General features: G+C 39.2%; 1 protein-coding gene and 1 long non-coding RNA gene across 3 annotated transcripts in view; one reads left to right on the top strand and one right to left on the bottom strand.

Annotated features, from left to right (window-relative positions):
- ptprb (protein tyrosine phosphatase receptor type b) overlaps positions 1–11,842 on the top strand; it is a 31,904-nt gene extending 20,062 nt beyond the window's left edge. The window contains exons 24-40 of one of the 2 annotated variants that reach the window (XM_024284310.2): positions 1,281–1,559; positions 3,705–3,854; positions 4,198–4,337; positions 4,458–4,594; positions 4,678–4,784; positions 4,854–4,959; positions 5,348–5,428; positions 6,162–6,179; positions 6,247–6,328; positions 6,399–6,489; positions 8,579–8,655; positions 8,725–8,859; positions 9,034–9,156; positions 9,553–9,716; positions 9,787–9,922; positions 9,996–10,116; positions 10,550–11,842. In XM_024284310.2, coding sequence (XP_024140078.1) covers positions 1,281–1,559; positions 3,705–3,854; positions 4,198–4,337; positions 4,458–4,594; positions 4,678–4,784; positions 4,854–4,959; positions 5,348–5,428; positions 6,162–6,179; positions 6,247–6,328; positions 6,399–6,489; positions 8,579–8,655; positions 8,725–8,859; positions 9,034–9,156; positions 9,553–9,716; positions 9,787–9,922; positions 9,996–10,116; positions 10,550–10,572 — 1,970 coding nt within the window. In that variant the 3' untranslated portion in view covers positions 10,573–11,842. The remainder of the gene's footprint in view (positions 1–1,280; positions 1,560–3,704; positions 3,855–4,197; positions 4,338–4,457; positions 4,595–4,677; positions 4,785–4,853; positions 4,960–5,347; positions 5,429–6,161; positions 6,180–6,246; positions 6,329–6,398; positions 6,490–8,578; positions 8,656–8,724; positions 8,860–9,033; positions 9,157–9,552; positions 9,717–9,786; positions 9,923–9,995; positions 10,117–10,549) is intronic. The other variant, XM_024284319.2, reaches the window with a different exon arrangement.
- Positions 322–18,428, bottom strand: LOC112153872. The gene is made up of 3 exons (XR_004947196.1): positions 18,140–18,428; positions 3,675–5,060; positions 322–1,585 (listed from the first exon to the last, which is right to left on the bottom strand). It is a non-coding gene; the product is annotated as an uncharacterized LOC112153872 (long non-coding RNA).
- Between the last annotated feature and the right edge of the window lie 531 nt (positions 18,429–18,959).

Here is an 18,959-nt window from a genome sequence, read left to right as displayed (position 1 = left end):
AGAGTAAAACACAACTTTTAACACAAGTTAACCCTTTAAATACCCCAGCTGCTTGTAACATAATTCCAGCTGATTCTGAAGGAGAAAAGCGGCGCCGGCTAGCATTAACGGTTGAAAGGTTATGGTATGTTAAAGATTTTGTGTTAAAGGTTAATAGAAAGTGTCTCTCATCTGCCTCTAGTGGTCATTTGAAGAACTTCAAAATTTGGTACTTCCTGGTTTGTACAACATTTAGGAAAAGCAACAATTTCAAGTTGAAAGCAAACATTATTTGACGTTAGCTTTGTGGGTGTTGCCAAATAAAACAAAATTAAAGAACAATTTGATTAAAAAGGCTCTATTTTAATTTAGCATCATTTATTATAGCTCAGCTAACAGTAAAACTACACAAATTTTTCCTTTTTTGAAGTCTATATTTGACTTTTTAAAATAAACATCTTAATATAAACTAATTCCAGGCTCGCAGCTGTTGTTCAGCTGCTGTTTCTATCCACCAGATGGCAGCAGAGCAAAGAGGAGAATTTTTAGGTTAAATCTCCAGTGGAGGATCCATTTTCCATCAGGGTCCGTCTGTCTGTGATGTTTTGGATGCACAGATCAAATCTGATCATCAAAAGGAATATAAATACATTCAGTGACTTTGAATGTGACCCAGTTTGTTCCTATCTGAGCGGAGATTAGGTCAACACATTATGAGTATCGTAAAAACCAGAACAGGATTGATTTAAACCAATGCTGGAAACGAGCTACAGAGGATGAGAAGAGTTTAAACTGATTCCTGGAGTCAGCATCATTCTACTGTAAACCCACAAGCAAACAACTGAATAAAGAGAAACTGTTTCCATAAAAAAAAAACAGATTAAAGCAGTAGAACTATGGAGCCAAATTAGGGCCATAAAGATTTGAAACTCAAATAAAACAACTTCAAGCTGAAGTATTGGTGTTAAGATAAAAAAAAAAAAAAAAAAAGTTCTGAAATATTCCGTAACTCTAATATAAATGTAATTATTTTCAGCTTCAAATTTTCTTTTTTTTAAGTTTCAGGACTGAGGTTACCACCCTCATCGATTTTGATTGGTCCTTCGTGTTAGCCCCGCCCCCCACATGCCAGAACAGGGTCAAAAGTTTTTAAGCCTAAAATTTTCAGATGCAAAATTTGGAAAAAAAAATGTTGACACTGAAAAAAAGGAAAAACATTTTGAAGCTGAAATTCTCAGATTTTGGTCCCGATTTGGCTCCATATAGGGTCAGTCAAACCTTCCTCCCTCCTCTTCCTCCAGGTCCGACTCCTCTGAAGTCCCTCCACTGCTTGCCCCTCTCCTCCTCCTCCCTCTCCTGCTCCTGGACTGCTCCTGCTGCCGACTTCGACTCCTATGAGGTGGAGAGCCGTCGCTACGACGACGGGAGTCTGGTGTCGGTCCTGAAGCTGGCGCGGGGCGTCACCGCGGTAACGCTGGGAAATCTGGAGGCCTTCAGGAAATACTCTGTGACCGTCAGAGTGTCTTCAGCCGGGCAGACGAGCCCACCGACGACCCACACCACCGTCACCATGATCGATCGTGAGTCATTCAGATTGATCTGGACACTCCAGAGAACATAAAAACATTTTAGTCAAAATCATGAAAGAAAGCTGATCTATTGAAATGACAAACCAAAGAATCCAGTTTTAGGTTTTTTGTAAAAACTTCAGTTTAATCCTGGTACTTTACGAATAGATTATCCTCAGGATTATTGACTTGCATTGGTATGTCATCAGCATACATGTTTACTGAAACCAATGGCTTTAGTTCCCAGTCCATCCATATATTACACGATTTTATCTGGCAGCCAGGTGGCGCTCATGCTTGAGGAAAACTAATGTTTAGAATAAAAAACAAGAACAGAAAGAATCAGGATTCCCTGCAGGTCTTTATTCTGAAACTACTTCTGTGTCGGACACTTTCACTAGTCTAACAATGAACATGTAGTTCTTCAGCTTTGGTTCTCTCTAAAGGAACCAACTTTGGGTTTCAGCATTAGAAGGGCTGGGTATCACCAATATTTCCAAGAACTGGTTCAATTCCCCAGAGCTTAAATCGACTCGATTTTAAAATGTTTGATCTCTAATTTTATGAAATGATTATGTTTACCAGACTCAGATCGATTCAGATTGAAATCCATCCCTAATTAGAAGGATTTCATGATTCGTTTGCTGTCAAGAACCTTTTTAGGTGGAAAGTCGTGTGTTTGACTCAGTTTTGTGGCTTTAATTTATGTCTCAAGTTACCATAAAAAAACAATAATCCCTCAACGATGACATTTTATTGCCTGATGTTAATTTGAATTCATCACTTCTATAAAAGAAATCAGGAAGCAGATGTAAAAATACAAAGTGTGAAGTTGTTTGAAGGCAGTGAGCTGTTCGTGACTAAACTTCTCTCTAAAGTTCTGTTCCTCCTTTCTGCCCTCCAAACAGTCACTGTGACCCAAAAGGCTTTTTTCTGTTAACAACCTTTTTTTATTCATCTTATTGCTCGCCTCGGTTCAAGTCTCCCTTTCCCAGCCAGGCTTTGCCAGCCTGAATAATAAATCATTTTGACATGAGGACGCTGAAAACAAGAGGATAAAAAACGCTCCGGCTCCCAGAGATTCCCAAGATGAGCTGCTGATCTGAGGAAGTGTGTGTCGTCTGAGGCTGTTCCAGACAATCTGAGGGTTTATTAACTATATTTATGAGGTGTAACAAACACTGCAGTAAAAGCTAATACTTTCACTGCATTTCTACACAGATTTCACAAGATTAAACAAAGTTTCAATCCTGAATAAACGGAACATCCTTGTTTTCTCCTCTCAACCAGACATGTTTCCAGCAGCTTTTATTTTGTAAGGTTAATTTTCTTGAAGTTAGCAGGTTTTGATGAAGCCTTTCAAAGCGGGAATAGTTTTACTGTAATTCCCATGTTCACAAATCGCACTGGTCCTGTTTCTCGTGCCAGAGGAGTATGGAGTGATTTTTGTGTCACCATATTACAAGAAAATGTCAGTTTTAAAATCAACATTTTCTAAACTGCAAGCAAAATGTAAAGTGTTATGAGTTAAACTTAGAAATTTGCAAATGAAAATATTTAATATTAAATGTAAAAAAAAATAAAAAATTTTTGCTTTAAAAAAATATTTTTTGTTTGCGTTTAACAAAATGATATTGAAATCTGGTACAACTCATCTAAAAACATTTGTGCTGCAATTGCAAAAATATTGAAAGCAAAAAAAAAAGTTTGAAAACGCAAAAATGTTTTTTGAAAGAAAGAAAAAAAAAGTCTGCAAGTGCAAAAACATTTTGTGAAAGCATAAAAAAAGATTTTTGAAAACAAATTTTTATTCCTAACATTTTACATTTTATTTGCAATTTAACAAATGTTGATCTTAAAACTGTGACTTATGCATGCAACATGGTGGCACAAAAATCACTCCAAACAGGAGGCGTGTCCAACCTCTGAACAGTGAGACGAAGACAGAAATAGACCTGCACTGATTAACCAATGAGAAGGCCCTTATGTGAAGGGGCGGGGCATCACTTGGGAGGACACGTTTTAGAGACGGGGCTTAAGAGTTAAGAACATACAGACATAAATATTGGTGTTTTTTATGTTCAAAAACTTTAGCACCTCTTGACTGAGAAAAGAGAAGAAACTCACAACCACTATATCCAATGATGTTCTCCACAGGTCCTCCGGTCCCGCCCCCCACCGTGCGGGTCAATGAAAAGTCCTCCAAAGTGACGTCCTCCTCCATCCTGTTCCGCTTCAACTGTTCTTGGTTCAGCGACTCCAACGGCGCCATCCGATACTTCACCGTGATCGTGGCCGAGTCCGACAGTATGGAGCCTCACACACATGAAATATTCAAACACACAAAAGTGATCTAAAGAGACTCACACAACCAAGGGGAATCTAGAAAACAATAAAAAAATTAGCCAAAGAATTGAATAAAAAAAAAAATGTTTGCAGGAAAAAAACGTAAATGAAAAAACTGTTTTTCAAAACTTATAGCAAAATGTGATGATTTTTTCTGTGATTTTCATATAATGAAATATTTATGAAATCTCACGTACTTTTGCTCCACAAAGATAACAAAGCAATGTGCTCGTTTAACGCTTTAACTTGAAGGTTTCACTCATGAACAGAAGGAACCAGAACCTCCATCTGTTTCCTCCAACAGCCTCCGAAGTGCTGCAGCCGGAGCAGCGCCACCCTCTGCCCTCCTACCGCGACTACATCAGCAACTCCTCCATCAGCGCGTATCAGACCTCCTACTTCCAGAGCCGCTGTCCACTGGACGCCGACTCCACAGCGGGACAGGTAGATGATCTACACACCTTCATAGAAAACCTCTCAAACCGATTTCACTCTTTTCAACTAAATGTTGTTTTATTCTCTGACGGAAAATAACTGTTTGGGTAAAAAAATTGACCCAATGAGGTGGTGGAGTTGCACCTGGGTGCAGGAGGGGACCGGCTAGGCGGAGCCTGCGACCGTTACCATGACGACGACCTCTACCTGAGCGACAGCTACGGTGAATTCTGCGATGGTCCGCTGAGACCAAAGACCTCCTACAGGTGAAGGAATCTACTACCGACGGCTGCAGTGCTGAGGACCGCAGAGCCCGACCCTGTCTGACCGTTTCTGTGTGTCCGCCCAGGCTGAGCGTGCGAGCCTTCACCGAACTGTTTGACCAGAACCACAGGGAGGTCGCTCAGCCGCTCTTCTCGGACACGTACCTGTCCGCGCCGTTGAGGACTCATGCCGGTGAGAGCCGTAACCTTCCACCTCCAGAACGGGTTCAGTTGTCGGTGGCCTAACGCACATCTCCATCAGAGCCTCTAGGTGGCGTGGTGGAGGGCCTGAGCGCTGGAATGTTCCTCATCGGAATGATGGTGGCCGTCGTGTCACTGCTGGTTTATCGGCAAAGGCTGCACAAAGTGTGAGGACCCCAAAACACAACCACCAATCGGCCGACAAAACGACTCACCTCGTTAACTCTGACAGGAAATGAGCTCAAGCCCCGCCTCCTAAAGTTTGGAACTGTTTAAAGGAGAAAGCTGAACATTTTAATCAGAAAATAACTATTGGAGCGGTGGAAAAGACTGACTCATTAAATATTTATTCATCTACATTTTCAGAATAAAGAACAACAAAAATCCTAATCAGGTTTTTGAAAAAACATTTTTACACCAAAATTAAACCGTATCAGTTTGATAAAATAAAGTCCAATTCTTTTAAAGGGTTTAATTATCATCAACTACCAACTGTAAAGACTGTTAAGGAGGAAAACAAGTTTCTCCCTCTAACGCTCGCCTGTGGGTGTGCAGGGCTGTGCAGGAGAACCCGGTGGTGAGGATGAGCATGTGGAAAGAAGTTCCTGCCTCAGGGATGTACATGGGGGTCAGGAGGTGAGTCCTCGTCCGATGACCTCATCACTCACTCACATCAGAAACCACGTGGATTGAGACAGACGTTAGCTTAAAGCCTGTAGACGTCATGAGGCTGAGCTCCTCATGTTCACTGTAAACTTGTTTGAAAGAAAGAAAAGCCGATGATTTTGGCACCAAGGATTTTTTCTGCAGCCGGCTCTGGCAGGGGGAGGGACTTCTGGCTATTAATTTTTGAGCGCCAAATTTTTTCTCTGTGGCCAGATTCTCTTTGTCAAAGTTGATGTCCAGATTTTATTTTAGAGAATTTCGTCTGATGTATTTTGTGGTTTTCTTTGCCTTGTTCTTGTCCTCTAAAATTACTCCGTTCCTCCGGTGTCACCTCCTCATGTTGAATCTCCTTCTTCTTAGATTCTCTTCTGCTGCTTCCCAAAATTCAAAATGATCAAATTCACCAAATAGTTTAATAGATAAACCACCTTTCTCTTCTGGTTAGTCCTCATGCTCCAGCTGCAGTTTTTGTAATTGTCACATTGTGGATTAAATTCTTTAGAAAAACAACAGCATGATGCTCTTTAAGTCACCCATCATCAGAAATGATGGACTTAGACTGTCCAGCGTGAACTCCAGATAATAGACGCCTCGACCATTACTTGAGTTCAGGCAGCGTTAGCTCTAAAACAGATCTGAGTTCACATGAGACTGGAGTTTGAGTTTTCTAAGTAAAGACTCCCCTGTGCTTTCTCTCCCACAGTAACCGGCGCGTCACCAGGTGAGTTTAGTTCTCTGGAGCTCAGAACAGCTGATGATGTTTGGCGTTGACGCTTTCTTGTGTTTAGCCCCATCAAAGCCGGCCACTTCGAGTCCCACCTGGCCAAGCTGCAGGCCGACTCCAACTACCTGCTGTCTGAGGAGTTTGAGGTAACGTCACGGCAGTGGTGACCTGCAGGTAGAAACGCACACCTGTTCTGACTCGTAAGCTCCTGTGCAGGACCTGAAGGACGTGGGGCGGAACCAGACGATGGACGTGGCCCGGCTGCCGGAGAACCGAGGAAAGAACCGCTACAACAACATCCTGCCGTGTAAGAGCCTCCACCCCAGAAACCAGAGTGAAAATCAGTGAGGATCTTTAATTAACGAGACAGAAGCTGTTCCCATGGCGACGCCACGGGTCCAGCTTTGAAGTGATAAAAATATTAATTAGTGCACGACTCAGCATGGAAGTGATGGTTTAACTGCAGCGGAAAAATTCTGCTCAAACGAGAGAATTTAAACCACTTTTTTATTTACTTCTCTAGTAACCAGTTTTAGTGGAATCAGGGCGAAAAAAGGGTCAATAAAAACGCTGCTTTGTCCGAAGCATCAGAGTTTAGGGCGGAAAGAAACACATTTTAAACATGCAAAAATAAAACCTGCAGATTTCCTCTTTAGGTTTCTAAAATCTAAAGTCGTGGATTTAAAAGTCATGTTTATATCATGAGAAATATTTAAAAAGCAACACAAAAGTAAAGAGATCCATTTGGAATTTACCAGATTAATGTGGGCGTGGCTACTTCACAGTACAGACTAAGCCCCACCTTTGATACAAATCAGGAAGTACCAAAAATGGCATTCTTCTGCAGACCACTAGAGGTTACTGCTGCCACAAACGATTATTTTAATAGTCGACTAATCACCGATTATTTTTTCCAATTTGTCGACTAATCGGGTCATTCGCAAACTGGATGTAAAACACAAATGTTAACCATCATTAGCTTTAAACTAACTAAAAATTAGATACATAGCATTACCTGTGATAGTGTGAATGCTGTAAGCTGAATTTGACTGCTGAAGATGCTGAAAAAGGATAGCTGAAATCGCTGAAGCTGATTGCAAACTAAAATATTAGTTAAGTGTGAAATTAGCCTAAAAAACTGGAAAAAGCCTAGGTCAGCCAAAACAGCAGCTAGCATGTAGCTGAACTCCAAAATAGCCAAAACAACTGAAAAAATCCTAAATTAGCCAAAACAGCCAAAAAACCTTCATAAATGCCAAAACACTCCATAAATCTAGCAGAATGCTTTTATAACTTTCAACTTTAATACACTCTGACTCCATATAAAATAAAGTAATCGACTATTAAATTAGTCGTTGATTATTTTAATAGTCGACCAATCGTGGCAGCCCTACTAAGGCTGGTGGCAGTAGGGAGTACTTTCTTCGTGAATAACCCTTTAATACTGGAGCTGTAACCAGCGACAGCAGAATAACACGCTCTTTGAAATACTGCAACCGTTTACCAAACGAACCACCTTCCAATGATGTTGAGGATATGCCACCGTCAACCTTTTCTCTGTCAGAATCAGCTGGTTTACGTTGATTCTGTAAACACGACTGTAAAGTGTTGCATATCAGCACAAAGCTGCTTTTCTCAGCTTAACAGTTTGTCAGAATTAAAATGATTGTGTAAACGGTTGAAGAGTTATGGTAACTCAAAGAACATAAACACTGAAGCCAAAACTCATTTGTTAAATAAATACAAATGTTTTCAGTCTGGTTTTAAGGATCTTTTTGAGGTCTATTTCTGATTCATGATGACACTAGAAGGGGACTCTTCAGTTTAGTCGTTTTAACAGAATTGAAATCAAACTTTTCACATTTTAGTGGTGACGTTTTTTGATTGGCAGCAGAGCTTCAGATTTTACTTTGTTCCACCTCAAAGCTGTCTTTAGTTCTGCAGTGTAGACACAAACTACACCACAGATTTATCTGACAGTGTTTGAACCAAAATTTTATTCTTATTTTCCAGTTTTAATGGAAATGTGGGAATTCTGTTCCAGAAAGCAAACTGTGCTAAGAAACCTTATTTGTGTTGTGACTTCAACAGAATCCTATAAAAGTACTTATTAAAACATTTTTTAAAGTTAGACATAATAAAAAAACGTATTTTTCAAACAAAAGCACAAGCAAAAACTTGAGTTTTCCTCTGAACGTTGTTGTCATGGTGGTTCAGAAGATGATGAAGATCCAGTGACAGTCTGCAGTTCATGTGGGTTTAAATGAAGTCAGTAGGTGGAACTGGAGCCATTTCTCCATTATGAGGTCTTTACCTGGAGGTCACACATCAGCAGCTCCATAATTACACTCGTCTTCCTGCTGACAAAGATCCCTCACTGAAGTTTCTGCTTCCAGATGATTCCACCAGACTAAAGCTGTCCTACCTGGAAGACGACCCCTGCTCCGACTTCATCAACGCCAGCTACATACCCGTACGACCACGCAAACACGCACAGCAGATCTACACGCAGACGAAAACACCAACACCTCTGTGTCCTCAGGGGAACAACTACCGCAGGGAGTACATCGCCACCCAGGGCCCGCTGCCCGGCACCAAAGACGATTTCTGGAGGATGGTGTGGGAGCACAATGTCTTCAACATCGTTATGGTGACACAGTGTGTAGAGAAAGGACGGGTGAGGATCTGACCATTGTTCAGAGACGGTTTTATAACCATCTTTCAGCTTTCCTCGTCTGACACACGTGATGACATCATCCGGCGACCCGTTCAGAATCGAACCTAAATCACCAGCAGAGGAGACAGGACATGAACCTGCTGTTTTTGATGTGTTTCTGGCCCTCATCTCCAGGTCAAGTGTGACCAGTACTGGCCTGCAGACAGAGAGCCGCTGTACTACGGCGACCTGGTCATCCAGATGCTGTCCGAGTCCGTCCTGCCCGAGTGGACCATCCGAGAGTTCAAGGTCACCTCGGTACGCTGGCTGAAGTGCTGTTGCCCTGCTTGAATTTTCATCAGTTTTAGGCTTTTTTGTTTTTTAGACTATTTTGAACTAATATTGTAGCTACACGCTAGCTGTTTTGCCAATTTAGGCTTTTGTCATTTTTTTTAAGGCTAATTTGGCATTTCACTAATATTTTAGCTGGCTACTAGCTGCAACATTTCAGCTATCAACTTCAGCATCTTCAGCGGCCAATTTCAGCTTTACTTAGTTTAAAGCTAATGATGGCTAGGATGTGAGCTTTACATCCAGTCTGCGAATGACCCGATTGGTCGACTAATCGGAAAAATTATCTGTGATTATTCGACTTTTAAAATAATCGTTTGTGGCAGCTCCATTCTCCAACGACTTTCCCTTCTGTCCCATCAGGAGAGCAGCTGCAGTTACCCCCGGATGGTGCGTCACTTCCACTACACCGTGTGGCCGGACCACGGAGTCCCAGAGACCACCCAGTCTTTGATCCAGTTTGTCAGAACCGTCCGGGACTACGTGGACCGATCCCCAAGTACTGGAGCCACGGTTGTGCACTGCAGGTGAGGCCTCGGCGCGGGTCCGTTTTCCCTCCTCTGCAGTTTGAGTCTGACCCGGGTCTCCCTGCACCAGTGCTGGAGTCGGGCGCACCGGAACCTTCATCGCCTTGGACCGCGTTCTGCAGCAGCTGGACTCCAAAGGAACCATCGACCTTTACGGCATCGTGTTTGACCTGCGGCTGCACCGGCAGCACATGGTGCAGACGGAGGTACGCCGCCCTTCAGGTCTGACTGTACGTGTGAAGACGGACGTCCTCAGAACGGCCGGTGTTTGTGTTTCAGTGTCAGTACGCCTTCCTGCATCAGTGCGTCCGCGACGTCCTGAGAGCCCGGAAGCATCGCAGCGAGCAGGAGAACCCTCTGTACCCCATCTACGAGAACTACAACCCCCAGCTGTGTCGCGGTAAGTGCGTGGATTATTTTTAATTAGCGTCCTTTATGCAGAGAAATAAAATCTTAAATCCCTTAAAAACTAAGTTATATTTAATATAAATATATCTATGAATACCGAACACGTGCAATAATTTACTGACAATCTGATAAAGTACAAAAGAAGAGAATAACCTTTAAAAATATTTTTCTACTTTTACATTTGAACAGAACAAAAAAATTATTCATCTTACAATGGGGAAAGTAATTACACTGAAGATTAGCTTAATTTACAATAATACATAATTTCTTTCCAGTTCTTTTAACTGATTTTGAACTTCAATTTTCAGACTAAACAACCTGCCATCGTTTTAACCAAACAGCAGAAGTAGATTTAAAGCCTTCAGGACTCTTCAGTGAACAGTTAAGTGAATTTAATGAGTTCTAACATCCATGTTTCTCCTCAGATTTCATGTATTCTGGACGCTGAAGAGGCCGACCTTCATCAGGAAGAACATCTGATGCGACTCCACTTTTCAGAACAGTTTAGTGACAGCAGCTCAAACTTTCATCAAACTTCCTGAGCGAACAGTTAGATTTATACAAATCTGTTGCACTGCAGACATCCCTCCAGCTAACGGATTGATGCTGAATAGATAATACAACAGTCTGGAGTTCAAACTGAACGTAAATCAGCCAAAGGAACTGTTATCAAGGGTAAAGAGGAACCGACTACCTTCTAAACTGTAATAAATGATTAGGCCATCATACCCTGAGATTTCAGTCTGCTGCTTAGATCGATGCAACACAGAAATAGATTAGTTCCACCAGAAGTTTCATCATTTTTTTTGCATTCTGGGCCAAAAATGTCAAACTTTGCTGTGACTTTAACTCTTTTAAACAGATTAAAATAATCTGGATCAAGTATCTGCTAACGTGCTATAGAACATCAAGATTCCTAGAAGAACAATGTTGTTGATCCACTTTAACTGAGATAAAAATTCAAATGTAACTTGATCGTCTCTGGATGCTGGAGTTAAGATCAGTCTTGTGCTTTTGAGATTCTTTTGTCAACCAATAATCTGTCTAAAAAAACAAACAGCTTTGTTTTTTCTGCAAATGTAATAAGAAAATCATCTACTAGATCAACCTGATGGTGAAAAGACGAGCTTTTGTTTCTTTTCATGGATCTTTAAATCTGTTTTCACTTTAAGGTCAGTCATCTCTGATTGTAGCATCTTCTCCCCTCAGTTTGTTTTCACTGCAACATATAAGCTGATTATTTAAAATGACACACAGTGCTGTATGTAAATATAGATTTAATACACTTTTTGCATTACAACGGATGTATGTCTGTCAGGTAGTCTAATGCTGTTATATTTACTGTTTTAGATTAAACTTCCTACTTTGTAAAAGTTGAAAAATTAAAAGCTGAAATTTGCTGTAAATTTCCTAAACTGTGAAGTTTAGAACAAACATTTATCTACTGCACCTCCTGATTTTAGTTTTGAATTCATTTGGAAAGAAAAAATATTTTTTACATCGAAATTTGATTTATTTCAACTGACTTTTTTCGAATTTTAAATATTTGTTTAACTGTTATTTAAATAAATTAAAACCAGTCAAAAACAATTCATTCACAACCTTTAGCCCTGACTTTATTTTTTTTTTGTTTGTTTTTTTTACATCAGGCCCTCAAACTGTTTTTAGATCTGTTGTAAAATCTCCAAAGAGACAATAAAGTTTAATTTGAAATTTGCCGTTGTGCTCCGACTCTCACTGACCTATTAAAGTAAAATCTTGGTTAGACATTTTTACTTGGATTTAGAGAAAACACAAAAGATTTTTAGCTTATATTAGCCCAGACGGCAGGAGCGCACTGAGCATGTGCAGACTGAACATGCCCTAGTCTTGATCCTGATTGGATCAATTAATCCGTTTCTGCCCAGCTATGAAGGTGGAGCTAAACACAGGATATAAACTTGATCGAAGTGCTTCAATCATCCTGAGGTACGAGTTATTTTTTTACTGGTAAGACTGTTACCATACTATCCATCCATATTAGAACATAATAAAAGAGGTTTGGATACTGCGTTTAAAATTAATTACAGAGGCAACAACAAACAGGCTTCAACAGAATTTTGTCCTAAAGTCAGAAAACATTTCAATGGCAAATATGCAAAAGAAAGAAGCAGCTGGAGCTTTTATCGATGCTCTGCAGTTCATGTTTTATTGTAGTTGACAAAAAAAAGTTTAGATGAAAAATACAATAAAAACTAGAAAAGTTCCATTACCTGCCATAATGCTAGTGTGAATGCTTTGCTTTTGCTGAATATGCTGAAGCTAAGGACTTCAAAGTTGAAGAAATTGCAAAAAGTGCACAGAGTGTGAAGAATTTCTTGAAAAATTACAAAGATTTTAAAAATGCAAATAAAGGTATGAACCTCAGATACTAAATTAGCTAAACAGGCTAACACATTGTTAAAATGTTAGCTTAAAGGGTAACAAACCCTAAATCAACTTTTTTTGGCTGTTGACTTCTATAAATGGGTCTTTAAATGTTCCATCTGTTGGTCATTGCAACAGTTTTTACAAATTAAAATAAAATTGTTTCATTCTTGAAAATACATCCAAAAACCATCATGTTACTAAAATAGAAGCTAAACTCCAAATTAGCCCATTAAACCTCAGTAGATAACCATTTCCTATGGGGCATATTTTGCTCAATATTTCAAAAACTATAAAGTTTATGAATACCAAAAGTACAAGCAGTAATGTCCTGAACAAACTGAACGTTTTGATACTAAGATTGCTGAAATAGCTAAAAGTGTGATTGAGTTTTTATGTGCTGAAAATGATTGAAAGGAGCAGGAGAATCACTACAGTGTGACGGCAAAGATGACAACAGCAACACCCACAGCACATATTACTCGATAGAACTCCTACATCAGATTTATACTGATTTAGAAAGTCAAACTGTACCTTTAATGAAAACTCATTTATAAACGGAAAATAATTAAACTCTTAATATCAAATGTAAAACCTTGAAAAACAACAGTAAATTTAGTTTTCTGTCAAATATTTCACAATAACTCAAGTCAGCTGCTCTTTAGGACTTATTTTTCTCCAGGTCTTTTATAAAAAAATAAGAATGAAGATCAAAGAAACAAAGGAGTTCCTGTTGTTTGAGCAAAAGCTGACAGTCGTGCATCCATACAGGAAGAAGGAGCTCCATCCCACTACAAGTTTCCACATCAGAAGAGGGTTTGATGTTCTGCAGACCCCCCCTCACAGGTTCAGCCTCCACAAAGAGAAGCAGCTGAACGACGTCCAAACTTTTCATATTGATCTGGGGCAGTTGGAGGCCGGAGCAGAACTGGGCGACCCAGTTTGAGCTGAAGCTTCTGTCAGAGGAGCAGATCCAAGACCCAACCCCCCCAGACCGACCAACCACCCCCAGAGAGACAATCTTCTCTACTTTAAAGATAACAGAATATCTGAGGTCAGTTCTAGGATTTCACTGCAGCATTAGAATAAAAGCTCATTTTTATCACAGTTGATTTTAAACATCAGCTGATCATATTTTCCATCTGCTCTTTCAAAAACACATGAAGTGACTATAAACAGAACACATGCAAACGCCAAGTTTGATTATATACTTGTAGATAAGAAATATAGAAAATCAACAACTAAATTTCTGTTACATCTGCACAGGAAATGACATCACGTGTTGCAATGAATCATTCCAAAACCCATTTTTGAGAGCCGAACGGCGTCAGGGAAACTGTTCATTTAACGACCTGAACCGAGATAACAGAAGGAAATTCATCGAGTCTTCTTAAAGTCCGTCTGCTCTCAGTCGCTCCGATCATTAAATAATCAATACAGACTCGACTGAATGACTCATGTCCATAAAACGCCACATTAAAGAGCGAAGATGAAGCTGAAGGGGATTCATGACAGAGAGGTAACAAACCTTGCAGCTCAACAATGACTCAGCTTCCTGTATACTTCTGCATGTATGTGCTTGTGCACGTGTGTTGTGATGCACAACATACTGATGATGCATGTGTGTTTTTGTGCACGTGCTCTCATGTACATGCGAGGCATTTTGCATGAGGATTGTCATGCACGTCTATCTTTGTACACATATATATTAGCAATCACAAATGTGACGGATACAAAATTTGTATCACTGTAACACAGACAGGATTACATTAAAGGTGTAATCTAATTACTTACATACAGGTAAAAACCAAAAAAATCATGGAGGGGTAAAAGAAAACAGATTGGAGGCTCCATAGAAAACAGCAACATCATTGATTCAAGGTGGGAATCTAGATGGAACCTCATGATTCGATTATGATTCAGGAGGCAACAATGAGATTATGAAACGATTCAATTATGAAACGATTATCAATGCATCCCAGATCTGAATTCTTTAGAAATGTTTCTCTTTACTACAAGACACTAGACCAATATGACTCACTTTTCTCCACCAAAGTGCATTTCTAAGTAAAGAAAAGATCAGGACACTTAACATTTATTGAGAACATTCTTGAGAATATTTGGTTTGATAATCAAAAATCTTTCACAGCATCAAAAAGGAAAAATGTCCCTGAACTCAACAACCATCGAATATGAGGATCAGGGAGCGAAATGTGTAACAAGAAGTTCACTGTCTGTAAGATTTGCCTCATCTCTATTTCGTACAACGTGGGAAACATGTCCAACATGACCGCCCACCTGTGACGTCATCACACAACCCCGTCACCGTCTGGAAGTTGAACAACTAACACAAGTGCGCAAAGAGATTGAAGACGACTTGATAAAAACGCACAACTTTCCACGTACAGCTGGACTTCCCGGGTAAGAGAGATCTATCTCTCTGTAAATGTTCATTACATGACGGCTCTCACACTGGAACATTAAGAGTGCAGTACTGCAGGCTGTCAAGACTTAAGAGCTCAGCTTAGACTGTTGGAGTTTATTCTATTCATGTTTACAAGTATTGAGGACTGAGGCACTTTTACATTTGATTCAATTATATACAAGTTGTAATGTTTGCAAGTTTACAAGAGTTCTATTTAAGTTTGAATCTGCAATAAGTGCAAAGATCTGAAACACTTGAATAAAAATCTGATTTCTTTGTTATGTTGTGTCTGTTTGCAAAAGAAATAATCTGAGGAATAGTAGAATTTCAGGTTTTTTTTGTTCAATATGTATCAAACTGTGAGCAAACTGTATCGTTGCATCCCTACTACAAATCTAATATAGGTTAGAAATAACTTACACACATTTATCCGATTGACCATCAACACTATGAATTTCAAAATGCTTCCAAACGGTCACTTTGAGCCACACGAGTCAAAGTCAAGGCCCGGGGGCCAGATCCGGCCCTCCGGGTGATTCTATCCGGCCCTCCAGATCATTTTATTTTATTGGTATAAACGGCGCGATGTTATCTTGAGCTCATTTCTAACTTGAATATTTTAGACAAAATATATTTTTATGGAGAGTAAAATATTAAAGGTTTAAGTTGATTTATTCTGGAATAATATTCCTGCCTCTTTTTAATTCATATTTATAATTAAAAGTTACGGTTCTAAAGTTTAAAAAGTTGGCTTTCTGTAGCTTTTTGGTATTTGCTAAGATTTTTTAGGCTATTTTGTAGTTTAGCTAATATTTCAGTTACATGCTAGCTGTTTTGGCTGACCTGAGTTTTTTTTTTTTTTTTTTTTTTTTAAGGCTAATTTGGCATTTATATAATATTTTAGTTGGCTATCAGCTTCAGTATTTTTAGCTATCACTTTCAGCATCTTCACCAGCCAAGTTCAGCTTACAGCATTCACACTAACATTATCACAGGTAATGTTATAAAAATGTATTTTTAGTGTTCAATAAATGTTTATCCTGTTCGGCCCGCGATCTAAGGTGTGTTCTGGATTTTGGCCCCCTGTCTGATCGAATTATGACACTCCTACTTTACAGCGAACACACTGGACCTCCGTCACTTCTGCAGGTTTTCTAATGATTTCAGTTTTAATTGTGAGTCGGAGGGAACAACGACTGCATAATGAATGATGCTGTAAGCTCATCTCTGATCACCTGCTGCGTTTGGGGTCTGCGGGGAGAAGCCGAGGTGAAGCCCTCATTCTGCTGATGGAGCTGCTGCTGGTATTTATGAGCTGCAGAGAGCCGCTCAGGAAATGTTGTGTTAAAAGCACAGAGGTGTTAAATGGGCGCAGAGGGCCGGCGGGCTGCAGGTTCAGAGATGACCTGCATACACGAGCAGCTGCTGGGCTACAATGATGAATCTGTTTGTTCCAACCAGAAACTGCAGAGAAGATCAATCAAGAGGCCGAAGTAATCCGATCCTCCAGCTCCTTCTCCTAAACACAAACCAAGCTACTGAGACGATTAGTCCAGATATATTTGAGCGTTTTCCATTTTCATTTCATTTCTATTTAAATGAAGTTTTCACAAAAACAGCAGAAGTTGATCAACCAGAGCAGAGCTCATGGAAAACAGAAACATTTCCTGAGGGAACGCCGACAGATGAAGCTCAGTTCTAAAGATGTTTGGAAAAAACATTCAATATTTGCACAAACCATCAAGTTACTCAGAGTCAGGAAGATGAGTGGAAACAGCCAATAAAGAAGAAAAGTAATTTCAAAAGCTGCTAAAAACGTTTATATAATAAATGGTGCACTATTGTATCAAAATAGTTCCTTTATAAACAAACGTGATAAGTCTAATGCGATTACTAAATAAAACATGTTCACAAACCTTTAATCTACAGCAACTATAAAACAGAAATCAATAAATTATTTCCTGGATTTTTAAAAATCTGAAAGAACTTTGCAGCTGAAAGTTCTCATGTCAAAAGAAGAAAACCTGAAGGATTTGGAGTTTTCCAGGTCTGCCAAAGACTACAAAACAATTTTTTGGAAAAAATACAGAGAAAAGAGCCAAACCACATGTTCAAGCAGAAGAAGCTAAATATTTTTAAACACGAATGACATTTCAATCTGCAGAAGTGCTGACCATGATGAGAATTATTCAGCGCCAAGCTTGTGTCCAAATACCTTCACAACTCTCTATGTACTATAGTGTTTCAGCCATGTTGTAGGGCTGTCCAAATCAACTATTCCAAAATCCAGCACACTAGAAACTTCACAGACGTCTCAATGCTTACTAGATTAGAAAATATAGACCACAATGCATTGGGTTTGAACAATTTTTGTGATTTTTTTTTTTTTTTTTAATAACCAACCAAGGTTTTGTCATCAGAACAGAGTGGATCCAAAAATAGTATTTGTAAAATGTTTGCATTTATTACGTTTTTACTTTTTAGAAATGCTGTTTTTAAAAAAAGGTGAGCATGATGACTGAATTACTTTGAAGATTCAGGCCACTGGATAGTCCGGCATTACGTCGTTTTTGTGTGGGCGGTAGAGAGGGAATTCGGAGACATATCGGAATGGAAATGTCAAACCAAAAGCCTGGTGAGCAAAAAAAGAAGAAGCCCTTCCCTGCTTGTCCAGTGTGAACACACAATCAGCATAGCTTCAATCAGAATCAGTACTGTAAATATATTGATTCAGCTGAGTTCTTCATAAAATAAACAAGAACATATAAAAGTGAAAAAGAACATAAACCTAAAAAGTTCTTGATTATTGAAAAAAATGTTCCATGAAGTCTAAAATCAAAATCCCAGAATGCCCAAATAAACTGATTTAAATTAGTAAGAAACCGGAAGTCAGACTGCTGTCAGGAAACAGACTTCAAGCACATGGAGAACAATCCTAGAAACTTCAGGAAAACTTCCACAACCAAGAGAACCAAACAACGATGACCACACCCCCAGACAGTCTTTACTATCATCTAACACATTGATCAGATTCTGCCAAGATACAAAAGGAACAAACCTTCAAAAATATTTCCTCTCCGACTGTAAACAAGCTCCACAGAAAATACAGCTCCAACAAAGCGGCGTATTTATGATCAAACACAGAAAACAAACACGGAAGGAGAAGTTTAGTTGTACTACTCACCGTTTTCGAGGAACGACCCGCCGTTCTTCTGTCTCCCGTCGAACTAGACCTCGCTAGCAAACACAAGCTAGCTAGCGTTAGCATACAGACGCTAGCAGCGGGAAACTGTTAAAAATGTCGTAATATATAAATTTAAAAATGTAAAAAATATATCGTAAATGTAACTATTTTAGTGAAATATTGAATTTTCACACGTAGTTATACGAAAACTCCCCCCGAAGTAGTTTTGTTTAAATGGAGTGAGCCCGCTTGTAGCAGCTCGTGACGTCACACCTTCAGGGTTGCCAGGTTTGACGGAGAATATATCACAAAAGTTCAGAATAATTGTGACTTATATCTAGAGTTGTGTTGTGTTCTTGAATTGGATTTAAATATGTTATATTTTGTACATTATACTTCAAATGTTCAATAAAAAATTAAAATAATAACAATGTATGATATATCACGTTTTAATCACATGAAATATTTACAAATTATACCACACTGAATTGCTATGCTAATAAAACGAATAAGCTCTAATAACCTCTACGAAAAATAAAAAATGATGCTGAAAACCTTAAATGTTGAAAGGATGTTATTTTTAATTTATATTTAAAATGTTTTAGTTTCTTTTTAACAGTAAATAATTTTCCCCCCAATTTTTTCCCATATTTTATAGTAGTACGTGTTTAACCCTAGAGCACTATCGCCGGGTGATTTTCACCTGAGCAAAAGTATATACGTTATTTTAAATGTGTTGCATTTTTTGAGAGTTGTGGTCCCTGATTAAAGTCTCACGTGTCCCAGGAATGAGTGGACCAAAGGCCAAGTGTACAGTGTT

The sequence above is a fragment of the Oryzias melastigma genome, linkage group LG23 (genome assembly GCF_002922805.2).
Source record: "Oryzias melastigma strain HK-1 linkage group LG23, ASM292280v2, whole genome shotgun sequence".
Taxonomy (NCBI): Eukaryota; Metazoa; Chordata; class Actinopteri; order Beloniformes; family Adrianichthyidae; genus Oryzias; species Oryzias melastigma.
The sequence above is the reverse complement of the archived record's forward strand: the minus strand, read 5'-3'. Positions and strand labels throughout refer to the sequence as shown.